This window comes from Loxodonta africana, chromosome 10, assembly GCF_030014295.1.
Source record: "Loxodonta africana isolate mLoxAfr1 chromosome 10, mLoxAfr1.hap2, whole genome shotgun sequence".
Lineage (NCBI taxonomy): Eukaryota > Metazoa > Chordata > Mammalia > Proboscidea > Elephantidae > Loxodonta > Loxodonta africana.
This window is the reverse complement of record NC_087351.1, coordinates 10,216,234-10,244,216: the sequence shown is the minus strand read 5'-3', so window position 1 is coordinate 10,244,216 and position 27,983 is coordinate 10,216,234. Positions and strand designations below refer to the sequence as shown.

General features: G+C 44.4%; 1 protein-coding gene, 1 long non-coding RNA gene and 1 pseudogene across 2 annotated transcripts in view; 1 reads left to right on the top strand and 2 right to left on the bottom strand.

The window, feature by feature from the left end:
- SQOR (sulfide quinone oxidoreductase) overlaps nucleotides 1-20,957 on the top strand; it is a 60,769-nt gene extending 39,812 nt beyond the window's left edge. The window contains exons 3-10 of the mRNA XM_003420152.4: nucleotides 1,512-1,682; nucleotides 2,264-2,317; nucleotides 7,673-7,867; nucleotides 9,825-10,034; nucleotides 13,276-13,459; nucleotides 18,474-18,541; nucleotides 18,843-19,021; nucleotides 20,656-20,957. Of these exons, the coding sequence (XP_003420200.1) occupies nucleotides 1,512-1,682; nucleotides 2,264-2,317; nucleotides 7,673-7,867; nucleotides 9,825-10,034; nucleotides 13,276-13,459; nucleotides 18,474-18,541; nucleotides 18,843-19,021; nucleotides 20,656-20,713 (1,119 nt within the window). The 3' untranslated portion in view covers nucleotides 20,714-20,957. The remainder of the gene's footprint in view (nucleotides 1-1,511; nucleotides 1,683-2,263; nucleotides 2,318-7,672; nucleotides 7,868-9,824; nucleotides 10,035-13,275; nucleotides 13,460-18,473; nucleotides 18,542-18,842; nucleotides 19,022-20,655) is intronic.
- Nucleotides 1,659-16,770, bottom strand: LOC135232577 (uncharacterized). Its single transcript, XR_010323096.1, has 3 exons — nucleotides 16,129-16,770; nucleotides 6,171-6,247; nucleotides 1,659-5,339 (listed from the first exon to the last, which is right to left on the bottom strand). It is a non-coding gene; the product is annotated as an uncharacterized LOC135232577 (long non-coding RNA).
- Nucleotides 6,260-7,484, bottom strand: LOC135232495 (polyadenylate-binding protein 4-like; annotated as a pseudogene).
- Nucleotides 20,958-27,983: the final 7,026 nt, after the last annotated feature.

Here is a 27,983-nt window from a genome sequence, read left to right as displayed (position 1 = left end):
AAAGGACTAGACGTGCACCAGCTGAGAGCTGTGTCCTTGTGCAGGAGAGCAAAATGGATTCAGTGCCTGTTTAGGTGGGAGTAGGGGTAGACATCATTTTCAAGATGTCTCCCAATATTGAATAGGCTACCCCGGGCTTTGTGGTAATCACTCTTGCCTTCTCTGTGTTCTGAGAGGAGGCTAGAGAACTCTCTGTGTCACTTTCCTTTTCAAGGTGTCTCTTCAATTCAGTGATGACATTTCAATGAGAATGATCAGAGAGCTGTATCAGGTGGACATTCCCTCTGGTGTATAGTGTATCATGACCAACCCATGGGCACTTTCCCACCTGTGCCTGGTTTAGTGATTGCTGGAGCTCATGCTTGTTCAATGTATAAAAAAACCTGAGTTTGTATTTTCATTCTGCTTCCTGTTCAAGGTGGTCTTGAAATGGATGAACTCTCATAGATGGTGACCCCTCCCCATCTCCTTTTTGACCACATCCATTATTGGCTGAGGGGAGCTTGCAAAGGCATTCCTCATGTCCTCTCACTTCTCTGTGGGTTCTGAGCAGTCCTGTCCTACTACTTTGAAGGATTTAGGCAATATTGAGAGCTCTTGGGTCCCTTAGTCCACTCCATGAGTGAGCTGGAATTCTGAGAGACCAGTTAGCCAATTTGCCCTTTGCCACCGAGTCTAAAACTTTCACAACTAAATCAAGAGTGGACCATCAAGAAAACTCCAGAAAACAGTGAAAGTTTGGCATATGTTGCTTTGTGATATAGGACCTGGTTCCTACAGACTTTGGGGGTAAGACCTTTGAGAAGTAGAAGGGGAATAAAAAGGGAGTGTCTGCAGTCCCCCACGGGCTGTGGAAATACAATTGGAAGTTGATGACGTTAGGAGGCTCTTCAGAAGTGGCTGAAAATTTTCCAGACTTACCATAGTCCCTACATACTTCTGAGGAGCCATATTTAGGCTGCTGGGCTTAAGTTTTTTTCTACTTTTGTATACAAATACACTGATAATATATGTGTATATATGTATGTGTGTGTATATATATATATATATAAACCCAAAGCTGTTGCTGTTGAGCCAATTCTGACTCATAGTCACCCTATAGGATAGAATAGAATGCCCCATAGGGTTTCCAAGGAGTGCCTGGTGGATTTGAACTGTGGACCTTTTGGTTAGCAGCCATAGCTCTTAACCATCGCCCCACCAGGGTTTCTTGGGTATATATAGCATGTATGTATTAAACACGAAATTAGCTTTTGGCAATAAGCAATGCAGTGGTTGCTAAAGATAGTTTATGACTTTTTTTTTTTAGGATCTTGCGAGAAATTCTCATGGTTGGGTGACCATCTTTCAGAGCTTAACATAATGGGAGAAGCCAATAGGGGAAACCGGCCTTCTGGAGACCTTCCTATGCTATGCTCCAGGGGTCAGAAGGGAGTAATTGAGAGTCTAGCTCATGTAGCCTTTTGATCAGCCTCAAACTGAAATGAACCCCCAAATACTTTGTTTCTCAGACACATTTCTACCAGCCAATCTGGACGCTGGTAGGTGCTGGTGCCAAACAGTTATCCTCATCTGGTCGTCCCACAGCGAGTGTGATTCCGTCCAGAGTAGAATGGATCAAAGCGAGAGTGGTTGAACTTAACCCAGACAAGAACTGCATCCGTACAGACAATGGCAAGGAGGTAACAGAATTGAAGAAGGGACTTTTCCATCCCATAAAAAAAAAAAAAAAATTTTTTTTTTTTTTATACAGATCATTAAATCAAGTACACTGGATCACATTCTTTTCAGTGCTTTCCAAAGAGCAGTTTCCCAATGATAGTATTGGTCTAACCCATATGACAAGTCAGTTTTGCTTGGGATTCACACATTACACCATAGATTTTAAAAGAAGCGATTGTCTTTTAAGATTAGGAAGTCATTCCTCTGTGCCTCAACATGAAAAAGTATTAATATAAGCACTGCCCAAATAAATGTAGCTTCTTTGCTATTATTCTCCACTGTGTAAAAATGCAGGGGTACCCAGCTTCCAGGAGCTAGGTGGGTTACTTGGTGTCTGAGAAGCAGTGAGCTGTGAGGCAGGAGAGCATCGGGGGCACAATGGAGGGCTGGAATGTGCATCCCTCTCTTCCTGCCTGCTCACCACCCACAGCCCCAAGTCACCCACATTAGAAAGTGAAACACATACATCTGAGGCCCGAGTTGGCCCTTGGGCTGCCACTTCTTGGGTACTGGTCTAAAATGGCATTGTTTTGTGTTGCAGATCTCCTACAAATATCTTATCATTGCTCTTGGAATCCAGCTGAATTATGAGAAGGTACTGTTTTAAACTGTTTCTATGCTCCATTGACCTATTTATCCCAAGATCAAGCACTGCACTTAATTGTTTTATATTAATTTGACAGGAAAAAGTTCTAAGAAATCCTCTTCTAGTTTTACTTCTCATAAGTCTTTGTGGTTTTAAAAAAGTCTTTAAGATTCCATCAATGACAACAATTTATGTTCTAGCTTTAAGCTTTAATCAGAGTTCAGCATATCCACGCCTTAGTGGTAATTCTTGCAAAATAGCAGCCTTTTTTACACTTACAAGAAAACTGCCTTTGTATGTAGGACTAAGTTGGCTATATTAAAGATTAAATTTTACTTTGTAAGTAAGATTTAGGGTATGAATTCTTAGTTATCTAGTGCTGCTGTAACAGAAATATCACAAATGAGTGGCTTAAACAAATTTATTTTCTCACAGTTTAGGAGTCTGGAAGTCTGACTTCAGGGTGCTGGTTCTAGGGGAAGGCTTTCTTTCTCTGTTGGCTCTGGAGGAAGGTCCTAGACTTTTTAGCTTCTTCTCCTGGGTGATCTTCATGTGCGTTGGCATCTCTCTTCCCCCATCTCTGCTTCTCTTGCTTGCTTGTTTAATCCCTTTTATATCTCAAAAGAGATTGACTCAAGACACACCCTGCATTAATCCTGCCTCATTCACATAACAAAGACAACCCATCCCCAAATGGGATTATAGCCACAGGCACAGAGGCTAGGATTTACAACATGTATTTTTGGGGGACACAATTCCATCCATAACATTCCACTCTTTGGCTCCCCAAAATTCCAGACCTTACCACATGCAAAACACATTCACCCTATCACATCATCCCCAAAGTCTTTAATTAAACTCCAAATCCAAACCTCATCTCCCGAATCATCTAAATCAAATATGGGTGAGACTTTAGGCGTATTCCATCCCTGGGCAAAATTCCTCTTCATCTGTGAACCTGTGAAATATAGAATGCAGGTTGTCTGTTTCTAAAGTACTAGAATGGAACAGGCACAAGGTAGAGATTTCCATTACAAATGAGAGAAGTTGGAGGGAAAGAAGGGGTAATGGGTATCAAGCAAGTCCAAAGCCCAGCAAAACAATTTACATTAGCTCTCAAAGGCTTGAAAATAATCTGCTCTTCTCTGAAACCATCTGGGCAACTTCCCTGCCCTCCAGACTCTGGGTGTTGGCCATGCTCTCTGGATTCCGGGTGGAGGCCCCTTGGCCCTGGGCTTCAGCTCTGCCTCCCAGGCCCGATAGGAGGGTAACTCTACTCCCTTGGCTTTGGGTGGCCTCATTTTCCTAGTCCATCTGAGTGGTGACCCCACTCCCTTGGCACATCTCTAACCCCATCTCTGCTTCCCTTGCTTGCTTGTTTAATCTCTTTTATATTTCAAAAGAGATTGTCTCAAGACACACTGTACATTAATCCTGCTGCATTCACGTAGTAAGGACAAACCATTCCCAGTATAACCACAGGCATACCCATTGCAGTCGAGTCAATACTGGCTCATAGTGACCCTACAGGACAGAGTACAGCTACCCCCTAGGGTTTCCAATTAGCAGCTGGTGAATTTGAACTGCTGACCTTTTGGTTAGCAGCCAAGCTGTTAACCACTGTGGTTAACATAGAGGCTAGGATTTACAACACAGATTTTGGGGGGACACAATTCGATTCATAAAACAGATTTTAAGGACATAACACCATTAGTAAGCTCATCAGGCGCTGTGAGCACTTCTGGGTTCTGTTGTGTAGAGGCTGGAACTTGTCATATGAAGTGGCTGGTGCAATATAAATGCTACCCTTGCAGTTCCTTAGATCTCTTTTTTAGCAAACTAGGGAGCTCTATGCTATCTGACAGTTAGTTGTGAGGTTCAGGTTTGTTTTTCTAGAACATAATGGAGTATTTATTACAATCTCCAGTATTTATTATAACTTCCAGACGTTTGTAGGGACTGTGGATAAATACTTGGAGCACATAAAGCATAGTTATCACCAGGCCACAAGCTATAGGAATGTGATCCAGGCGAGGATCTCATCTGAGTTGGCTCAGTAAGGAATGTGTTCTTGTGTAACTTGTATCATGACATGTCCAGGATGAAGTAGGTAAAAATGCCTTGGGATGTGTTCTGCAAGGTTCAGAGAAGACATGGATTGGTGTGACGGTTGGGGCACTGTTTGAGTCATGGTGCCATGATTCATGAGTCTCGTATAAGAGGACAAACTAAATCTGTTAGACTATATGGAGAAAAGTGCCAATTACAAATACTCCTGGGAGGTCCATACATCTTTAAAAAGCCCCGACCAGTGTTGACTGGTGATGCAAAGACAGTGTTATCTACACAACTCCAGTAACATGCCGGTTGCCGCCCAGTACGGCAACCCCATGTGTGTCAGGGGAGAACTGGGCTCCGTGGAGTTTTCAGTGGGTGATTTTTTTGAAGTAGGTCACCAGGCCTTTCCTCCAAGGCGGACCTGTGTGGGTGGACCTGAACCTTCTGCCTTTCAGTTAGCAGCTGAGCACGTTAACTGTTTGCACTACCAAGGGACTCCATCTACACAACAGTGTCTCCCAAACAGCCTGCAATGCCATGGGAGGAGGACTGTTTGAGAGACCAGAGCTGAGAATTCTTAGCAGCCTCTTGCAGCAAAACGACAATGACATTTAAAAGTGCCTGTTATCATGGAGTCTGTGCTTTCTACTACGTTAGGAATCCAGTGCTGATTCCTCACAATCACTTCTTCACTGAACAGATTTGGAGACTGAGGGTAGGAGATGGTAAGTAATTTAACCATGGTTACTGTGTTATTTAGAACCCTTTGATTGCAGGCACAAGAAAACTACTCAGGTTAGTGCAAACAAAAAAGGGGTTTATTTATGAGGATACTGAGGCATTTCTGGAACTCCAGGGCAGGAATGTAGGTGGACACTGGAAGGACTGGATCTCAGATGTGGGTTCTGTTGGAACCCCGGCAGCCCTTCTCTGCCTACTTGTCTCTCTTTTTCTCACTGGTTTCCCGAGGTCTCTGCAGACAGACATCCCCACTTGTTGGTCGCTTGGTGTGATAGGACAGTGCACATCTCAGTGTACAGCCTGATACTGTACAGCCAGAGGGGGAGCACATCCAATCTCTCACTCTGACCCTCATTCCTCCCTCTCTCCTCCCTCCCTCTCCCCTTTCCTTCCTTTCCCCTTCCTCCCTCTCCCTCTCCCTCTCCCCCTCCCTCTCCCTCTCCCCCTCCCTCCCTCTCGTCCTCCTCCCCCTCCTTCCTCTCCCCCTCTCCCTCCCTCTCCCTCTCCTTCCTCTTCCCCCTCTGTCCCTCTCCCTCTCTCCTTCCCTCACTTCCCCCTCCTCCCTCTCCCCCATCTCCCCCTCCCTCTCTCTCCCTCTTCCCCTCCGTCCCTCTCCCCCTTCCTCTCCTCCTTCCTCCTCTCCGTCTCTCCCTTCCTCCCTCTTCCCCTTCTTCCTTCTCCCTCTCTCCCTTTCCCCCACCTCCCCTCCCCCTTCCTCCCTGTCTTTCTCTCCCCTTCCTCCCTCTCCCTTCCTCCCTCCTCTCTCTTCCCCTTCTTCCCTCTCCCTCTCTCCCTACCTCCCCTCCCCTTCCTCTCTCCCTCCCTCTCCTCCCCTCTCTCCCCCACCCTCTTCCCCCCTCCCTTTCCCCTCCCTCTTCCCCTCCCTCCCTTTCCTCCTCCCTCTCTCCCTCCCTCCCGCTCCCTCTTTTTCCCTCTCCCCATTCCTTCTCTCCCTCTCTTCCTTCCTCCCTTTCCTCCTTCCTCCCACTCTTCCTCTCTTCCTTCCTCTCCAGTCGCAGTTCCCAGGGAAGCAGCTCCCACTGGATGAGGGCTTATAACTCACCCTTCATGACTCAGGTCTTCCTAAAAGGAGCTTGTTACTACTTAAAGGGCAGCTTTTTCCTTAACAAAGTCTTCAGACTAGAGAAAAATGACAAAGGAAGTAAAAGATCATCTGTTAGTTTTCCTCTTGCATAGCAAGTTTTGCTCTGGGGTCCAGGACGTGTGGCAGTCCTTTGGGAAGAGCCTTTGGCTGGTGGTCAGGGGCCTCAGTGTCCAGCTGTGAAAGATTCTGGGAGGGCCTCTCAACTTTGTTCTGCTTACAGTTTCCTCATCGCTTCTGTAGGCTTATGATAGTTCCCTAGCACCCTCAGATGTGTACGATAAGAACCCCGTGTTGGCATAGAGTATAACTGAAACATTCTAGGTGTTTCATAATTGACCTTTTGATACAAAATGATGTATTAAACTTGCAATTTTTGGTTCTTGATGTTGAGGACCATAGGACAAGCTAGGAAGTCTTCAAACTTGAGCTGAAATCCATAAGGGGCTATTTGGCTTTTGAATTGGTTTTTCCTTGTCTGGGAGGTAGCAGTAGCAGTAGCACCCACCTTCTGGGCAGCATCTTTCTTGGCACGATGAGCCTGTAGAACTGCCACAGCTTCATCTACTTTGGAGCAGACAGACTCTGGAGACCCCAGCATGTGCTGCAGCTTGGAGTTGATGACCTCCAGCAGCATCCTGTAATCTATCCAGCTAGGCTTGAATGCACTGTTTGGACGAGTGGGATCTGCTTGTGCTCCCGCGGGCGTGCTGTGGCCAGCATGGAGGTGGTCAGGGGCTCCTTTCCCTGCACGTGGACTGCAGAGGCTGCATCGTAGGGTGAGGGCTGTGGACGCTGGAGGCATATCTGTATGGTGCCACAGCCCGAGGAGCAGTTCTGCACAGCTGTGGGAACACTGGCTTTCTGAGCGGTAATAGGGAGGCCAGGAGAGGCCAGGGCATTACCAGCTGGAGCCAGATGGCAAAGAGTTGGGCAAGGCCCAGACTGGCGTATAGCACTTGGCATTCCTTGAAAGGCTTGAGGTCTCCCATCTTGGTGCCAGCGTGGGTTAGGCCTCATCTGTGCTAGCTGGTAGGTGTGTAATACGGAGGTCTTCCTTGAACCTGTGGAAATCTGGCACAAAGTAGCCACAAGCTGAAGTCTGAAACTGATTTATGATGGTGTTGGCAGGGAGTGTGCTCATTCCTGCCATCTGCTTCATATCTTGGCTGGTCAGGTGAGCCCTTCTCTCTTCCTTCTCTGAGCCAGGGCAACACACAGTGGCTTAGGCAGAAGGGTTCCCCTGGGCTGAGTCCCTTCTACGGTTTGACCCATGACTTCATGTGCCACAGATTGGGTCTTAGCAGACCCCTCGCCCACCTTGCCTGCTCCGTTATGGGTGAGTATTAGCAGTAACAAAGATGCTGAAATACTAGAGAGGTTGTAGAAATAACAAAGAGCGAGGGCTATAAAGCCGTTTGCACTTCTGTTAAAAAATAGTTTCTTTGTGTGCTTTGTTGCAGATTAAAGGCCTACCAGAAGGTTTCGATCATCCCAAAATAGGGTCCAATTATTCAGTTAAGACGGTGGAGAAGACATGGAAAGCTCTGCAGGACTTTAAGGAGGGCAACGCCATATTTACTTTCCCAAATACTCCCGTGAAGTGTGCTGGAGCCCCACAGAAGATCATGTATCTGTCGGAAGCCTATTTCAGGAAGGTATGCTTCCCGTCCAGTCGCAGAGACCAGGGCAGCAGACAGCACTAATTCCACCATGGCCAGAATTGCATTTTTATCGCTGTCACAACACCTTTTTGTTTCTAAATTTTTATTATATATGTACAAAATCATGTAACTGAAAGTTTACAAAATAGAAAAAAGGAAGAGGAAGTCTCTCATAATCCAACCACTTTAATACAGCTGCTGCCGTCAATTTGACACGTCCTAGGTAGTTGTTTTCCTACTCGTGGCTTTTTTAAAAAAACATGGTTACAATCATAATACACATTCCCATGTAGATATATTACGTGTTATTAAATAGCCTTTGTAACATAACTGTTTATGTGTAAAAAGTCTACTGGGGAGATATGCTGGAGATTGTTTATTCCCGTATGGGTAGATAACTTGATAGTTTCAAATTGTTCATTTTTGTACATAATATCCTCAGCTGTTCCCACTCAAGTTCAAGTTGTGAATATTTTCTGGCTCTTGATATACCCCTTTTGGAAACATAATAGGCAAAACTTACAACTTCAAACCTGAGTGGAAAGGGCTGAAGAGGCCTCTTGTAAGAACAGGTGTACGTGACACAGGCCCTGAGGAGAGCTGCTTGAGCGCCCCTGCCCTTGCCTGGGCTGTGACATTCGGTTTACCGAGGAGTGGTTTGAGCTGACACAGTGGCAGGATTCAGAGCAGCCTGTGTTTCTGTAAAAGCACAGGTGGAGGAGGAGGGGGGAGATGGGGTGAAGAGCTGTTGAATGCGTGCTCAGTACCTGGCACTGGCCAAGCCTCCCCCTGGGCTGTGTAAACTCGCAGCCACCCTGTGGGCGTGGGAATTAAGGAAGAGTTGCAGTAATTGCTTCTGGTTAAAAGGACGTTCATTCTGGGTCTTAAGGGGCTGCAAATGGTGAGATCGAGGTGAGCGAATCTTAAAGGAAGCTGAACAAAGGAAAAGAATAAGAGACCAGCTGCTGTTTCCCTTGCGGAAATCCTCTTTTCATAGCTCTTTTTCCCCAAGAGGAAAGTGAGCGACAGCCTTGCTTGTGAGCAGGAAGCAACACCTTGGGTAGTTCAAGGATTGATAGGGATGTCTTTCACCTTGGAATATGCTGTCTTTAAACATCTTTCACCTGTGCATAAAAGGAAGTTTCTTTTTCAGGTGACAAAATATCTGAGGGATTTGGGGGAATACTGCCCTCCCTGAAACAAGTGAACAATTCTAGAATGTAACAGCCAAGGAACAGGAGATCCGTCTGCTTCACTGCTGTTCCCTCAGCACTTGGAACAGCACCTGGCCAACTGTTGTTGTTAGCTGCTGTCAAGCTGGTCCCCAACTCATGGCGACGCCATACACAAAATGAAATACTGCCCGGTCCTTTACCATTCCCATAATTGCTTGCCGGTCAAACCATTGTGATCCATAGAGTTTTCATTGGGTGGCTTTTGTAAATAGACACCAGGCGTTTCTTCCTAATCTAGCTTAGTCTAGAAGCTCCCCTAAAACCTGTTCAGCATCCTAGCAACATTCGCTGACAGATGGGTGGCGGCTTCACATAAGATGCATTAGCCAGGAATCGATCCCTGGTCTCCCACATGGAGAATACCAATGAACCACAACTGCCCCCCCCACCTTCCAACCTTGTTAAATATTTATCATCAGATCAATGAATGTATGAATAAACAGTTCAGCTCTATCCACCTTTACCTGAACTCGATATTCACTGCTAGCCTTTAACTCAACAGTGCCCACCTCAACCCACACTCAAGGGTGCACTTGGTTCCTGTGTTGCTAACAGAAGATGAGGTGGTGGATTGGCCCACCCATCACCCCGCTAGGGCACAGTGATGGAAAAAGCTAGCAAGGTTTCTTCTGAGGGTTTTAATCCTTGTCTAGGTTTTTAAAAAAGTGGATGGAGTGATGCTTTGGTGTTATTTCTCTTCTTTCCTTTTTTCTCAGACGGGGAAGCGACCCAAAGCCAATATCATTTTCAACACTTCTCTGGGAGCAATTTTTGGAGTGAAGAAGTATGCAGATGCCCTGCTGAAGATCATCCAGGAGAGGAACCTCACTGTTAACTACAAGCAAAACCTTGTTGAAGTCCGAGCCGACAAACAAGAGGCTGTTTTTGAGAACCTGGACAAACCTGGAGAGACCCAAGTGATCTCAGTGAGTGGCAAGGCTAAGCTGTTGGCCTGAGGTGTCGAGCGTGGGACAGTGCCATAGATGCCGGTGCACTGCGGCTCCCACCTCCCTGTCTGCCATCACGGTGTGTTGGGGCAGGCTGGCTAAAACGACACCTTAGGGCAGTGATAGGGTGAGAAACCCATTCCTGTTGAGCAACCCTTTAAGACAGAGTAGAGCTGCCTCCTCCCCCCAATAAGGTTTCCAAGGCTGTAATCTTTACAGAAGCAGATTGCCACATCTTTCTCCCTCAGAGGGGCTGGTGGGTTCAAACTGCTGACCTTTTAATTAGCAGCCAAGAGCTTAACCACTGTTCCACCAGGGCTCCTGATAGTGTGAAAAGGTGAACTCAAATGAGTGGGGAAGAGAAAGAAGCGAGAAGTTGCACCTGTGCAAGGAGAGGAGGGCTTATCTACTGCTGCTGAGTAATTTTTATCCCATCCCTTTGTCAGTGCTTTTCCTGGCTCCAAGTCCCTTGAAGCAGCCAAAAATATCCCAGAACTTCAGTTATCGTCTAGTGTTCAGAAGCCATCGAGTCAACTCCAACTCCTGGTGACTCCATGTGTGTCAAAGTAGAACTGTGCTCCTAGCGTTTTCAATGGCTGATTTTTGGGAAGTAGATAGCTGGGCCTTGCTTTCAAGGCGCCTCTGAGTGGACTCAAACTTCCAACTTTTTGGTTAGTAGCTGATCTCGTTAACCATTTGTAACACCCAGGGACTCCAGAGTTCAGGAAAGCCTTCCTTAAATGTATGATCTGGTGATTGTCTCAATCTCTGGCTTTTGAGAGACAGCCCTGCTTGTGAGCAGGAAGCAGCTTCGGGGGTAGTTCAACAATTGACAGGCGTGTCTTTCACCTGTGGAATGTGCTGTCTTCAAGCATCTTTCACCTGTGCATGAAGGGAAGTGCTTAAAAATCCTTCTTGAAACGGCTGGCAGAGCTACCACTCTTCTTGGAAAGGCCTACCTTTGTTGTATGGGCTTGGCCTTTTTGTGTCTCAGCTGCTTCTTCTGTGTGTGGAAATAGACTTTTGTTCCTGTTCATGTGTGAAGAGGATTAAGAAAAAGATGCAAAAGCACCTGAAGAGGTGTGCATGGAGGAAGCATTTGTTTACATCATCCTGCCAAGTGCTGTTAGCAAAATGAGAAGGCATTGCACAGTCACATTTTACTCATTCAGCATTTTTAGAAGAATGAAGGTTTCCATAAAATGAATTTTGAAGTGAACCAAAGATTAATCTTTTAAACATCAGAACTTCAAATTTTAAACTTTTTAACTCAAGCTTTTTCTAAAATGTATTACACACATCTTTCCTTTCTTAAATAAAGTGTATTGAACACTGAAGTTTTAGTGTTAATGGCTAGAGAAGAAGCTACAACCACAGTGTTCATTTTTAATAAATCCATAAAATTAACTATAATGGTAATTTTTAATAAATCCATAAAGCAGGTCCTAGTATTTCTTTTGAGTAGGATTTTAGCTCAAGTAAAACTCTATACCTTGATCATGATTTTGTAAAACTACTTGACTTTCCTTCTAGAGAAGATGTATGAAATTTGGCTGTACCGGGGAAATTCAAGCACATTAACTCCAGCAGATAACGATGGCTCTGGTAAGGCTTAGACCTCAGTTCATAAAAGCAGCTCTAGTTGACTGCAGAAATGCAGAAGTGGCCCTAGTCATCTGGTGGAACCTCAACCATCTGGTGGAGACTGGTTGTTGGCCCTTCATCCATTCTCCTGCAGACACACTGTATTAGTTTCAACATACACAAACTATGTAGCTTAAAACAAGAGAAGCTTATTCTCTCATAGTTCTGGAGACTAGAAGTCCAAATTCAGGTGTCAGCAGGACCATGCTGTCTCTGAGGAAAAGGGGAAGGCCCTTATCCCTCCCAGCTTCAGGTAGCTCCAGGTGTTCTTGTGTTGTGGACACAAATCAATCATAACACACGTTCAGCGCCTTAAGGTTACTGAAGCTTATAATTTTATAATCTGAGAATTAGAAAAAATATAAGTCATCTTCCTATTTCCCCTTCCTTCAGCGATTGCTGCTGAGCCTGGATGGAGGTATGGACAAACTTCTCATGGGAACTAGCAGCTATCGGGAGCCCTGGTGGTGCAGTGGCTAAGAGCTTGGCTGCTAGCCCAAAGGTGGGCAGTTTGAATTCACCAGCCACTCCTTGGAAACCCTATGGGGCAGTTCTACTCTGTCACTATGAGTCAGAATGGACTCAACAGCAATAGGTTTTATACAGCACCTATCGACTCTTACAGGCCGGAATTGCTCTAAGATGCCAACAGTTTTTCACTCTAATGAAATATTACTTGAACATTTGAATCAATTTGTCCTAAAGTGGACCACCAACAAATTGAAATTGCTAGATGTAGTTCTTTAAAGCTAAATTTTAAACTTTTTATTAAAAAGAATAAAAAGAATGAACTTCAAAAAGTAGAAGAACATTACCTAAACAAAAAAATTAAACAAGCCATCAAAAGCAATCAAGATGGGTCAATGCACTATTGCCAAGGGTAACCCTGATACAGTTTTATTTTTTTGAAGAAAAGTCCACCATTGCCCCTTGTACTGCTAAGTAAACCCAGTACCAAATCAGACCTCTTGCCCCTCCAAAGTGCTAGTCAATATGCTTGACATCTCTTATTTCATTTTAAATTGGTTTTTGACTGTTTCCTTTGTGTCTTGTGAGATGACCCACATTTGGGAATGGTGTTTATTTACTAGCTCCTAACGTGGCCTTGACACGTTTTAGGAACTCTGATGACCTTTTTTCAGAATAAAACTGAAGTACCAGATTTTTCAAATCCATAGCTGAGGGTCAGAAAGGCAGTACCAGATTTTACAGATCCATAGCTGAGGGTCAGAAAGAGAGCAACTGCAACACACCTTAATTTTAGTAATGATAGAAACACCAATGGATTCTTTCCAAATATTAGGTTCACCCCAGTACCTTGCATCCCCCTTGCCTACTGCTAAAGGCATCACTTGGACTCTGTATGGGGAGAAGAGAATGGTTATTTATTTTACCACCAGTCTCCCTGGGAGTATGTAAGATCTTGGAGAAGGCACGAATGAGTATAAGCACTAACCTGTATAATACTTCATGCAGTCATAATACATAATACAGGGTAAGAGAAAGATGGCGGAGAACTTGCAGGGCTGGGGAAATAGTGAAAACCCACACATTTGGATGTTCTCCTTCTGTGTAGTATGAAATGCTCCATGTCACACCACCGATGGGCCCGCCAGATGTCATCAGGACGAGTCCTGTGGCCGATGCTGCTGGCTGGGTGGATGTGAATAAAGAAACTCTGCAGCACAAGAGATACCCTAACGTGTTTGGGATTGGGGACTGCACCAACCTGCCGACATCAAAGACCGCTGCTGCAGTGGGTAAGATAAAGAGCTATGGTTCTCCCCTTCTCAAAATGATGTCACCCCAAGACACTGTCCTAACAAAAACAGACGTTTGGCACCAACAGCATTCCACTAATAATGAGGAAACTTGTTTGCTGTAAAAATGACTTTGACCTCCCTGACACAGAAGCGAGCTGTCAGTGAACCAAGGGCTGTGAAGAGAAGGAACCATGGTTTCAGTGCTGTCCCCAGAGAAGCATGGTCTTCTCCACCTTTCCTAGGTCAGAGGCTTGTTTTCAGGGGAAGGGGCGTTACAGGGAGGGTAGCACTTTTCCAGCTTTCTGGAATTCTGCTACTTCTCATACTGTGTGCCCACATCCCTGGCACTCTTTGCCCCTGATGCCAGGCAAGGTGGCTGTTTTTCTTCTGCTTGAACCACCGTAAAACTAAGGAATCATTTGTTTCCCCAGAACACACGTGGAAGTCAGTGAAAGCTTGTGGACCAGAAAATTGCTCTGTTAAGACAAATACAGCAAAGCATGCCCTGATTGGTGCATGATTAAGGCCTCGGCCTGAAAAACTAAGTCCTTAACCTCACTGTTCTGCACTAGCAGTGACTGGGAGAATTGCCTTTTAGGTTGTGTCCTTTACAGACAGGAGCTGTCTCCTCCAGAGGCTGTAAAACATGGGCCTCCCTGCTGTGTTTTGTGTGAACTACATACCGGCATAGCATGTTGTGTTACTTTCACTATTTCAACGTAAGAAAGGCTTTCTAGGAAACCCACTGAGTGTCTTTTTTATTATTATAGTAACTCCCCCCAATAGAAGATCTCAAATATCAGCAAAATTTGAAAGAAAGTACAATGAATAGCCATATCGTTGTTGTTGTTAGTTGCGGTTGAATCAGTTCCAACTCATGGTGACCCCGTGTGTGCAGAGTAGAACTGCCCCGTAGGGTCATCAAGGCTGTGACCTTTGGGAGCAGATGGCCGGGGCTTAGTAGTTTAGTGCTTGACCGTTTGCGCCACCCAGGAACTCTTGACACCTACATGCCCTTCAGGTAACCAGCTATTAATATTTTGTGACATTTGCTTCGTCACTTAATTTACTTATGTACTTTTTTTGCTGAGTCATTTGAAAGTATAGACATGATACTTCACCCTTAAATACTTCAACCTTTATCTTCTAAGAAAAATGACACAAGACCATTATCAAGCATAAGAAATTGATCATTGCATGATAAAAGCATCTAATATATAATACAGTTTGAATTTCTCCACTTTTCCTAAAAATGCCTTTTATAGCCCTTCTCTCCTTCAATCCAGGATCCAATCAAGGGTCACATACTGCATTGGTCGTCACATTTCTTAGGTCTCTTTTAATCTAGAACAGCCTTCCTGACATTTGATTTTTTTTTTTTTTTTTTACTTTCATGGCATTGGCATTTTTAAAGGGTGCAGGCCAGTTATCTTTGCAGGATATCCTATGATTTGGAGTTGTCTAGTTGTTTTCTCAGGGGGCTCTGTCAGCGCAATGGTTAAGCTCTTGGCTGCTAACTCAAGGGTTGGTGGTTTGAACCTGCGCAGTGGCTCCCTGGGAGAGAAGACCTGGTGATCTGCTTCTGTAAAGACTACAGGCTAGGATATCCTATGAGACAGTTCTACCCTGTCACGTGGGGTTGCTATAAGTTAGAACTGACTCCATGGCACCTAACAACAACAACAGTTATTTACTCAGGTTAGAGTCAGGTCACACAACTTGGCAAGGGTCTCCTCGGTCATGCTGGTACCTCCCACTGCTCACCTCAGGACCCATCCACTTAGTTTGACCCGTTATTGGTGAAGCTAAATTTTGTCATTGGGTCAAGGGGGTGGGATGTCCACCAGTTCTCTCCATTATAAGGAGACTTTTCTGTTTGTAATTTATAGGTTGTGTGTGGGGCGGTACTTTGAATACTTTTACATTTCAGCCAGTGTAAACCTACTGAATTTATGTGGTGAAAATGCCTGTGAAGTATGTGAGACCCAGATTACCCCGCCTTTAAAAAAAGCCTACTTAAAAAAAAAAAGACAAAACAAGAAACCCAAACATTTAATTCAATGTTTTGAATAAAAAAAAAACCCCTGTGCTGTCGAGTGGATTCTGAATAGATAATATTAAATATGATTAGACAAAAAGCTATAAAGGAAAAGCCTTGCTCCCAGCCCTGCCTTCCATCTGCTCAGTATCCACATTACTCGTCACTTTTCTTTCTTTTTTAACTTTCCAGAGTTTCCTTATCCAAATACCAGCAAATAAGAAAAACGTTCCTATTTTCTCCCTTTTGACACAGAGTGTGGCAGACTGTGTACACTGTTCTGCCTGCTGCATTTTTCACTGAATGTATCTCAGGACATAGCGTCCACGCTGTTTTTACCATCCGTATTTTATTGTATGGTTGTTCCAAAACTCATTTAACAAGAGGACTTTGAATTTGTACTTGGGTTGTTTCTGACCCATTGTATTTCAAACAGTAGCGCAGGGAGTGTTCTTCTTCACGGGCTCTTCTCTTTCAACTCTACATAACGAGTCCCAGTGGCCCCGCAGGAAGTCTCACTTCTCACTCTCTGCTCACTTCCTTGTTCTCTGAGTATCTGCAGGAAATGCCTAAGCTCGTTCCCCTAATCTGCCCTTGTGTTTCTCTGGCACCCAGCCCATTGTCTTACCTCATTCCAGACCACCACACTGTTGTGAGACCCCATCTTGCCACCCCGAATCTGGCTTTCTAGGGGCGTGTGCTTCTTCCTTTGCTTCTCTTTGCCCTGGGACTCTTCCTTAATTGACCGCAGCACAGACAAGACCAGGATGTGACGTTTAATAGAAGTTAACTGAAGGCTTGGGCATAACAGGAAAACCACCAGTTTTCAGTGAGTTGGCTCTGACTTATGGTGACCCCATGTGAACCAGATTAGAACTGAGCTCCATCAGGTTTCCAATGGCTGATTTTTCAAAAGTAGATGACCAGGCCTTTCTCCTGAGGTGCCTCTGGGTGGATTTAAACCTCCAAATGCTCAATCATTTGTACCAACGAGACTTAGGGCATAACAGCAGCGGGTTGTGATGCCTGGAAAAACAGCTCACGCACACCTCCACACACATGCCTTAAACCTGGACATTGAGTGTGGTTGCTGTCAAGGTCCACCCTCTTCAGGCTGATCTCTGCTTTCCCTGGCCTTGATACCCAGTTTCGGGGGCCTCTCAGGTCTCCCCCATACAGATCCCAAGCCCTGTAAGTTCCCAAAGAGGAACAAAGTTTCTGAAAAGGGAAATACAATCATCAGAGATATTGCTTTGCCCACGATGAAGAGAGCCATTTAATATTTTTAAAGCAGAGTTGTTTACTCTTTATATTTTTTGAACCCCTTCATTCTGGAAAAAAATTCATTGCTTTTTTGATTTGGGGGTGGTGTCAGCAACCTTCAGCCTGTGGGCCAAAGGCATCCCCGCTGTCTGTTTTCATACAGCACGCTAAGAATGGCTCTACAGGTGAGCACTGGCAATGGATTCAATGATAAGGAGCATGGACTCTGAACCCCATTAAGTGAAATGTTATCCCGAGAAAAATAACCCCATTCTTCTCAGTAATAGACCTATATTTTAAGAAGTATAATAAGTTATTGTCTTTTGAATATTGTCAAAAACATTTTTGTGGATATATATTTTCTCTCTTGTTATAGAATATCTTTGATATTGCCCACAAAGCCTAAAATAGTCACCGTGTGGCTCTTTACAGAAAAAATTTGCTAACCCCTGATTTGGGGGATTAAAAATAGCCACTGTAGTGAGCATTTTGCAATGCAAAGGTAACCCACCCTTCCTCAAAAGTAAACCCAGTCTTCCACCTCTAGAGACCCAAACTGCTTGTAGCTTTAAAGGAGCACTTTTAATTAGTCAAAATTGAACACGAACTGGGACTAGATCATATTAAGGAATTATTGTCAATACTTTGGGTGTGATAATCCTTCTGTGTTAGAAAATTCCTCATCTATTGGAGACACACACAGGAGTGTTTGTGGGTGAGCTGGAATGATATCTGCTCTGCACAGACTCCAGAAAGCACGAGTGTTGTGGACCGCAGAGTGTGTGAGACAGGGCTGAAGGATGGGGTTCACTATATTAGGTTTTACATTTTTCATAATAAAAAGGACAGCCTCCCCCACTCTTGCCATAAAATTATATTTATATGCATGTATATATGTATGTGTATATACCAACAAAACAAAACAAAACGAAACATACACACACACACACACACATACACGCACACAAACCTGTTGCCATCAAGTCAATTCTGACTCATTCCGACCCTATAGGACAGAGTAGAACTGCCCCATAGGGTTTCCAAGGAGTGCCTGGTGGATTTGAACTGCTGACCTTTTGGTTAGCAGATGACCTCTTAACCGCTGCACCACCAGGGCTCTGCGTATATATATGTGTGTGTATATGTATAAAATATCTATCTACAAATATTTATCTCTATCTATCTGTCTATCTATCATCTATCTATCCGTCTGTCTATTTTTGGTCCAGACTTGGTCAGGGCAGTCCATTACAGGCGATTATTTAATATTTTGCCTGTTTATATATCCCAGGGCTACCAGTCTGGACTGTCTGTGAACAGGGACACGAGGACATTCTGGATGGCCAGGGGAGGAGGCCGGGCACACAGACCACTGACTGACCTCCAGGAGGAAGGGGACTAGGGTTAGGCTAAGACCAGCCTTGTTTAAAATTCTTGTTTGAACTTGCCAGCCCTCCTGTTGGAGAGAGCTGGTTCTTTAGTTTCAAATTCACGTGGAAATTTTGTGTGAGCTTTTTAAACCTAATGAACTGAAGTGTCCCCTCTGGTGGTCAGAAATAGAAGTGGAAAGAAGAGTCGTGTTCTAGTTACAGTCTCAAGGGGTGGGGAATGGAACCTTCTTAACCTGTTCGTGTTAAAATTATTTGCAAATTCGTTTCCATGGAAAACCTAAATGCTTGGATTTTTCTGACTTTCCCATTTCTCTTATAGCTGCTCAGTCAGGAATACTTGATAGAACAATTTCTCTGATTATGAAGAATCAAACGCCAATAAAGAAGGTACGTATGCCTTGTAAGGATCAGCCTCAATTATCGTCTTCCATTCTGTAGGAAAATAGCATTTCCCCATGATTTTGCCACTTTCTTAGTTTCTCTAATATGGACACCTCAGCTTTTGCCTTTATCACTATTTTTTGTAATATAATTCATCTATTTCACTGTACAAAAATTAGGATACACAAAAAAAGAAAGAAAAGGAAAAACTGGAACTACTGAGAGCAAGTAATAGATTTTAGAGGGCTGCCTATATAATAGTCTGAAAGAAGCGCACTTTCCAACTCAGGCTCCTTTTTAATTTTAGTATGACGGCTACACATCGTGCCCGCTGGTGACGGGCTACAACCGCGTGATCCTTGCAGAATTTGACTACAATGCCCAGCCTCTGGAAACATTCCCCTTTGACCAGAGCAGAGAGCGCCTTACCATGTACCTCATGAAGGCTGACTTGATGCCTTTCGTGTATTGGAATATGATGCTCAGGTAAGTGCATCACCTGGTGTAGACTTGTAGCCCCAAGTACATACCTTCTAGCATATTGCACCAACTGGTGCAGTGTGATCGTTTCAAGGAGGCCTTCACTTCAGGAGAAATCCCCGCCTAAAGCAGGACTGGCTAATGGGATCCGCCTTGCCGTGCCATTTCTCATGGGTTAGTGATGGAAGGCTGTGAAGGGTTCCAAAGCTTTGGCCAGGCTCAGTGGGAAAGAGGGCTGGCCTGGGTGAGGGAAGGGGAGTGGTAGCATGTCTACCCTGTTGGGGGATGCAGCCTCTTTTCTTCATTACGAGCAGTGACCCACATCTACTGTCAGTCATGCTCTGGCCTTCCTTGCTTCTGGGTAAATGATAAAAGTAATAATAATTGATAAATAGCAGTTATTTTATTTGTTAATAAATACATAACAAGAAATAATTATTATTACACACATATAATCAGTTTCACTTGTCAGTATTTTCTTATCTATTACCTTATTGTTTTTATTATGCTGTAGGAAACAGAAAACATAGTGATTAAGAGCATGGACTCTGGAGTGGGGTAGACCTGCGTTTTTGTCATGCCTCTGCCGTTTACCCTTATGGCTAGTTCCTTCAATTCTTTGTGTTTCAGCTTTTTATTCGCAAAATGAAAGTAATCTCACTACCTCATTGGATTATTGTGGGGATTTAATAAGCTAGCGTGTAGAGAGACAAGGACACAGTAGGCATTCAATAAGCATAAAATTAAAAAAAAATTAATTCTTCTTTATTCTGAAAAATTGACCTGGGTTCCCTATTACCAGCTTTCCTGTCCCCTCCTGCCCCTAGGTGTGCTAGTTTTGTTCCATGGGCCTGTTCAACCTTTGGCTGAAGGGTAAACCTCAGGAGTGACCTCATTACTGAGCTTAAAGGATATCTAGGGGCCATACTCTCAGGGTTTCTCTAGTCTCTGTCAAGCCAGCAAGTCTGATCTTTCCTTCTGAGTTAGAATTTTGTTCTACATTTGTCTCCAGCTCTGGGACCGTCTATTGTGATCCCTGTCAGAGCAGTCAGTGGTGGTAGCCGGGCACCATGGAGTTGTACCGGACCCAGTCTGATGGAGGCTGTGGTAGATGTGGTCTATTAGTTTAACCAGGGGTAATTTTGCCCCCCACACCGGGGATATTTGGTGATGTCTAGAGACATTTTTGGTTGTCACAACTGGGGGCAGGGGGAGTACCACTGGTATCTGGTGAGTAGAGGCCAGGGATGTTGCTAAACATCTACAACGGACTGGACAGCTCCTTAAACAAAGAAATATCTGGCCCAAAATGTCAGCAGGGCCGAGGCTGAGAAAGTCTAACCCACACTCATTGTGTGAATGAAAGCAGAGAGGATAGCAGTTTGCTTGTAATGCAGGCTCCACACAGGGTTGCTGGACTGAGTCAGCGTGCCCAGCTCACACAGCCAGCCAGTGCCAAAGCTACAGCTGGCAGCAGGCCATCCCCCTAGCCTGGGATCTCTCTATCTCACAGATAAATCTTGATGTATGTGCTGGTAAGCATGTTGTCTGAGCAGCCTGGCTCCCATCTCAGGATCCTGCTGGCTGAAGTCACCCCATCTCTTTTGCTGCAAATATCTTTTCTGTGCTATTTCTTCCAGGGGATACTGGGGAGGACCAGCCTTCCTGCGGAAGTTGTTCCATCTGGGTATGAGTTAAGGGTGTTTCGACCCTTGCTCCCCTTGGATGGCATCTAGACCAAAATCACACTCATCGATTGACCAAGAGTGGCACAAAGGACTCGGAACCTAGCCCTGTGAAGAATTTACTCTGGATGACGGTGACTAAATGCCTCCTTTATCAATGTTTTTAAACAGCTGCCATGTGGGCTTGATTCTTTGGAAACATTCAAATGAAAGGGCAAACCTCTATTTTCTAAATAAAAGTTGGTTGTTGATTGAGATCCTATGAGAAAATGTTATCTTGACTAGTAGGCATTAAAAGCTGTAACTCTAGGGGAAGTTACTAAACTCTTTACGTTCCGGTTTTCTATAAAGTGGGGATAATAATAGCGTCTACCTTATTGGGCTATTGGGAGGATTAAATAAAGCAATACGTCAAATGAATTGTGCCAAGCACTATTCTTAATTGCCTCAAGTCAGTCAAAAGTCAACTGGCTGCCACAATGTGACTTGAAATGAGGTATCTCATCAGACATGCGATGAGCTCCTTTATTGGAGGGTCCTGCGGGTAGCTGGCCAGACCCAAGCTGTGTGGATTCTGGCTAGTTTAGATCAGAGAAGGCTCTTTGTATATCTGTCTACAGGATATATAAATACATATAATAGACATATACTACTGGATATACTATTGGTCTTAGAGGCTCAATGATGGCAAGAATTCATTACTCTCATAAGCATTTTTTGGGTGCCTAATATAGTGTGTGGGTTTAATATAGGTAAGGTGCCCTGGTGGCATAGTGGTTAAGATCTCAGGCTGCTAATCAAAAAGCTGGCAGTTCAAACCCAACAGCCACTCCTTTGGAAACCCTGTGGGGCAGCGCTGCTCTGTCCTGTAGGGCCACTATGAGTTGGAATTGCCTCAACAGCAACGGGTTTGAACATAGGTGAAGCCCTGGAGATTCAGAGATGAAGCCTTTGCCCTCAGTGAGTGCTGTTTGATTACTCACGTGTCTATCATGTGAAGTGCCAGGTTAGATGCCCCGTCTGCATGCACTCAAAGCATTCAGAATGTGCTTAGATTAGGCAACCAGGGAAAGTATCCAGAAGAAGGTGAAGTTTGAGCTGAGTCCCTCTGTTAGTCAGGACTCATTTGGCTGCAAGTGACAGAAAACTAACCCAAATATGCCTGAGCAAAAAAAAAAAAAAAATGTACTGACTCATTTAACTGGGAAATTTAAGGGTAGCCTTCAGGCTTAGCTAGATCCAAGATCTCAAATTATATAGTCCGAGCGCTCTCTCTCTTTTCTTCTCTCAATTCTGAGTCTTTCTTTTACTTCAGATAGACTTTCTCACTGTGGCTGAGGCAGAGGCTACATGGATGTTTTTCCAGCTTGGCCTGCCAAGAGGAAAAAAAAAAAAAAAAAGAGTCCTTAGACCAATTCCATGATTATCTCTTGACAGAGCCCTGGTGGTGCAGTGGTTAAGAGCTATGGCTGCTAACCAAAAAAGGCCAGCAGTCTGAATCTGCCAGCTGCTCCTTGGAAGCCCTATGGGGCAGCTCTGGTCTATCCTATAGGGTAGCTATAAGTCTGAGTTAACTCAGCAGCAATAGGTTTTTTTCTTTTTGTATGTTAGAATAATAAATAAGTAAACAAACAAATGTGTTTCTCCACTCTAAATGAGAGCAGGGATTTGTGTGCTTCTGTTCCTGGCTGTGTTAGTAGTACCTAGAACAATATGAATGGCACACAGTAAGTACTCAACAAATATTTGTTGAATGATTCAACTAACCAGCTAAAGTTTGGTCATGCATCCACTCCTTACCTGGGTTTGCTACCAGGGGAAGGAGAATGGCAGAAAAATGTTCTGTGCAGTCCAAAACAATTATTACCACAGTCTTCTATGGTCCTGAAACATAAGCAAAACTTAGCCAGGAGCAGAAGAGTGGGACGCTTCCCAGGTATGGGGAACAGTGTGTACAGTGATGGAGGTGAGAGGACAGGGTGGGAATGGGCTAATAGAGGACTTCGTGCTGAATCTTCTGTTGCTTTTTGTTCTTCCAGCTCCACTTTCCACATATGCGCCCTGTTTCTGCCCTGGGAGACTGACCTGCATGGTCCATAGCAATGGTCTCTCCTGCTGCCTGGGTTCTGGTTGGGTTTGCCCAATGGGGAGTGCTGGTAGGAGCTGGGAGAGAGGGAGGAGGAGAAGTGGGGCATTTGTTCTTCTGGCTCCCTCCCTGTAGGGTTGCCTTGGGCCCTGTGATGAGGTAGAAGAGCAACTGAGAGTAAGAGTTTATGAACTTTTACAGCCATTGGACAGAGGAATTTTTCTGTCTGTTGAATCTAGTAATAAAAAAAACTTTTGACATGCATTTTATATGTGTTTGTTTCTTACTTTTTTCCTAGTAATTTGTTTTATTAAGTTTTATGAAAGTACTAGTCTGAGAAGAATTAGATTAAAACTAAACCAAACCAAACCAAAATGAAAACGAAAAACCCATCCTGGTCCTTTAGTACCAACTGTTAGAGAAACACTGTTTCATACAACTCTCTCCTTTTGTGTTCTGGCAACGCTCCCTGCTCTCATCTCAGTGGACCTCAGGGTCAAAACAGCTCCATGGCTGCGAGCCCCATGTTACTGCACTGTGCCTTGTGGTGTCCTGAGTCTGGGCCCTATCTTTGTAAATAATACCACCTTGAATTATCCTAATTTGACCAGGTCTTCAGCTTCCTACTGGAACCCTGACTGACACAAGGTAACCTAAAAGTGTTGCACAGCCATTGACAGAGATTACCCAGGAATGACAGGAGATGGTAGCAGCATGCGGGAGCTGTGGATACTGGAGCAGACTCCCGGCAGAGTAACCAAGGCCAAGGCCAAATTCAGATAAGCGATAATTGGGGCAATGACAGAAAGGAAAGAAGTGAAGGGAAAATTTCATAGATATTTAGGATATTGTATCAGTCAGGATTCAGTTGGTAGGAGCCCTAATACATGGAATAAATAGTATACAAACTGTAACTAACAGTGCACAAACACCAGAAAAGAAACTAGATAACTGGGAGCTCTTAAAAATCAAACACTTATGTTCATCAAAGACTTCACCAAAAGAGTAAAAAGAGAACCTACAGACTGGAAAAAAAAAATTGACTACAACATATCTGACAAGGGTCTAATCTCTAAAATCTATGAGATATTGCAATACCTCAACAACAAAAAGACCAGTAACCAAATTAAAAATGTCTTTACCAAAGAAGACATTCAGGCAGCTAACAGACACATGAGGAAATTCTCATGATCATTAGCCACTAGAGACATGCAAGTTAAAACTACAATGAGATACCATCTGACCCCAACAAGGCTGGCACTAGTCCAAAAAACAAAAAATAGTAAATATTGGAGAGGTTGTGGAGGGACGGGAACACTTACGCACTGCTGGTAGGAATGTAAAATGGTACAACCACTTTGGAATATGGCTTGGCACTTCCTTAAAAAGCTAGAAATAGAAATACCACACAATCCAGCAATCGTACTCCTAGGAATATATCCTAGAGAAATAAGAGCCATCACAAGAATAGACGTATGCACACCCATGTTCATTGCAGCATTGTTCACAATAGCAAAAAAAAGGAAATAACCTAAGTGCCCATCAACAGATGAGTGGTAAATTATGGTACATACACGTAATGGTATACTACACAACAATAAAGAACAATGATGAATCCGAGAAACACCTTACAACATGGATGAATCTGGAGGGCATCATGCTGAGTGAAATTAGTCACAAAAGTACAAATATGGTATGAAACCACTATTAAACGGCTCAAGAAAAGGTTTAAACACAGAAGAAAGCATTCTTTGATGGTAGTGTGGAGAAGGAGGGAGGGGAATTCACTAACTAGGTAGTAGGCAAGGATCATCTTCGGTGAAGGGAAGGACAACCCACAATACAGGGGAAGTCAGCATGAGCAGACCGAAACAAAAGCTAAGAAGTTTCCTGGACACATCCAAATGCTCTGAGGGACAGAGTAGCTGGGGCTGGGGCCTGGGGACCATAGTTTCAGGGGACATCTAGATCAATTGGCATAACGAAGTTTATTAAGAAAATGTTCTGCATCCTACTTTAGTGAGTGGAGTCTGGGGTCTTAAAATCTTTTGAGCAGCTATCTAAGATGCATTAATTGGTCCTAGCCCACTTGGAACAAAGGAGAATGAAGAACACCAAAGACATAAGGAAAACATTAGCCCAAGAGACTAAAGGTCTGCATAAACCAGGACTCCACCAGCCTGAGACCAGAAGAACTAGATGGTGCCCGGCTACCACCAATGACTGACTGCCTTGACAGAGAACACAACAGAGAGTCCTGGACGGATCAGGAGAAAAGTGTAGAGCAGAAGTCAAATTCACGTAAAAAGACCAGACTTAATGGCCTGACAGAGACTGGAGGAACTCCTGAAACTATGGCCCCCAGATGCCCTGTTAACCCAGAACTGAAACCATTCCAGAAGCCCGATCTTCAAAGATTAAAACCAAAAATACCCACTGCCATTGAGTCGAATTAGGGCTATAAAACAAAAACTAATACACACGAGAAGTGTGCTTCTTAGTTCAATTGGATACATGAGACCAAATGGGCGGTTCCTGCCCAGAGGCAAGATGAGAAGGCAGGAAGGGACAGGAACTGGGTGAATGGACATAGAGTACCTGAGGTGGAAAGGGGGAGTGTGCTGTCACATTGTGGGGATTAAAAAAAAAGTCGGGAAAACAGAAACCACTGTATAAATATTTTGAGCAGAAAGAAATTAAATATTGCAGGGGTCATCAAACTGCAAACTGTGGGCCAAACCCAGCCTGCTGCCTGTTTTTATAAATAAAGTTTTATGGGAACACAACCATGCCTATTTGTTTATGTATGGTCTATGGCTGCTTTTGTATTACCAAGGCAGAGTTAAGCACTTGTGACAGAGACTGTATGTGGCTCGCAAAGCCTAAAATATTTACTCTTTGGCTGTTTTCAGAAAGTTTGCCAACCCCTAGGATATTGGGAAATAAGAGCTTACAGAACTCTAGGAAAAGCTGTGGGAAACACCTATCATGGAAAACGGAAAACCACTGCTGGTTTTCTGACGACCAGGAGACTGCAGAAATCTCAGTGATGTCAGCGGCCTGCCACATCAGGGGAGGTGATTGCCCTGTGCAAACGCTGCGTCTACAGATGTACGTGCCTGCCAGTGCCAGGGAGGAACAGGGCTTCTCCTCTTCTGCCTTCCAATTTGGAGCGAGTGCCCCTCGATGGCAGACTCTAAAGAAAATTGGTTGTATCCCTGGATACAGAGGTGAATGTAGGAGGGGCAAGGATACGGAAGACCAAGGCCTTGGGACAACCAGTGAGGGTGAGGGATTTGGAGGCTGAGGCGACTCCCAGGCTTGGGGGATTGTGATGGGCTCCTGGAGAGGGAGAGGAGTGGAAAGAAGATTCTGGAGAGAAGGAGAGGCACTGTCAGAGGTTATACTCCAAAACTCTGCCAACCGCCCCAGCGGGGTTTCATTCAGACTCCTTTACTCAGTGATACTTGTGGAGTAAAGCCGGAGTATAAAGTACTTTTGAAATAATAATAGTAACAAAAATAGATTTTCCAAGCCTGGGACTAACAGCTCTTGCCACAGCTGATGAACATCTATCTGGCTTGCAGGCTAAAGCAACCATAAATCTTCCTTTCAGTAGGCTTAAAGGAGACTTTCCAGGAATTGGAAAACACTGGAAATCTCTTTGGCTCAAGGGCCCTGCTGGCATACAGAGACCTGTGAATGCCAGAGAGAGGCCTGAAGCAAAGCAACAAAGCAACAGGAGAGGTTGGAGGGAGAGAGGCTGGAGGGAGAAGAGGTGAGAGGCAGAGGGGGGAGAAGAGAGAAAGGGGCTCACTTGGAGCTGGGCTCATTAAAAAGGTGACAGTTCATCTGATCCCTCTGTGGGGCAATGGGAGGGCATGGGGAAAAGCATTGGGGCCACAGCTCCTGACCGGCCCTCGGCCTCTGCCCCAGCCTTGTTTGCTGTCTCAGTGGTCAGTCAGGGCTCTTCCTTCTTCCCACAGTAGGCTCCTTCCTGTTGACTGTGAACAGGCCCTGAATTAAACAAGCTGTTTTTGACTCAAAGGGACCTCATGTGACAGAGTAGAACTTCCCTATAGGGTTTTCTTGGCTGTAATCTTTACGGGAGCAGATCACCAGGTCTTTCTCCCACAGAGCAGCTGAGTGGGTTCAAGCTGCCAACCTTTCTGTTAGCAGCTGGGTGGTTAACTGTTGCACCCCCAGGGCCTTCTCCTATACCCTCCTCCTTCCTTATGTGAGCAAATGGAGGCAATGAGGAGACTCAAGGACCTGATCGTGTGCCTTCTCACTCCAGGAAAGCCAATTTTATTAGCTTTACTCCCCCTAGTTTGGTAATATTCCAGGTTGAAAATACACGTTTACATCCTACTAATCCACCTTACATCCGGCTAATTAGTGGTTGTCTTCTAAATGAGAGTTGCCTTCTAATGGTTTTTATGTGCAAATACAATATTGCAGGCGCTTAAACATCAACATACCATAAACTGCCAGAAACACAAACAAACCTGTCATGAAAGAAGTATAGCCAGAAAGCTCCTTAGAAGCAAGGATAGTGAGACTTTGTCTCACGTACTTTGGACATGTTATCAGGAGGGGCCGTCCCTGGAGAAGGACATCATGCTTGGTAAAGCAGAGGGTCAGCAAAAAAAAGGGAAGACCCTCAATGAGATGAATTAACACATTGACTGCAACAATGGGCTCAAACATAGCAAGATTGCGAGGATGGCACTGGACCAGGCCGTGTTTTGTTCTGTTGTATCTAGGTTCACTATGAGTCAGAACTGACTAGATAGAACCTAACAACAACAACAACAAACATTGATACCCATGAAAACAGCAGAGTAATTTGAGTGGTTGTGGTTAAGATGAACCCTTTCTAGAGTCCAATTTACAAATTTAGAAAAGGGCTGTCATTTGAGACAAGAAACAGTATGTTTGCTGTCAAGGATGTCTGAACGACTTTCAAGGTCACATAGCATATACCACATGTGTGTGAGTTTGTTGTACTGTGATGGCTTGTGTGTTGCTGTGATACTGGAGGCTTTGCCACTGGTGTTTCAAATACTAGCAGGGTCACCCTTGGTGGACAGGTTTCAGTGGAGCTTCCAGATGAAGACAGACTAGGAAGAAGAAACTGGAGATTTACTTCTGAAAAACTGGCCAGTGAAAACCTTAAGAGTAACAGTGGAACATT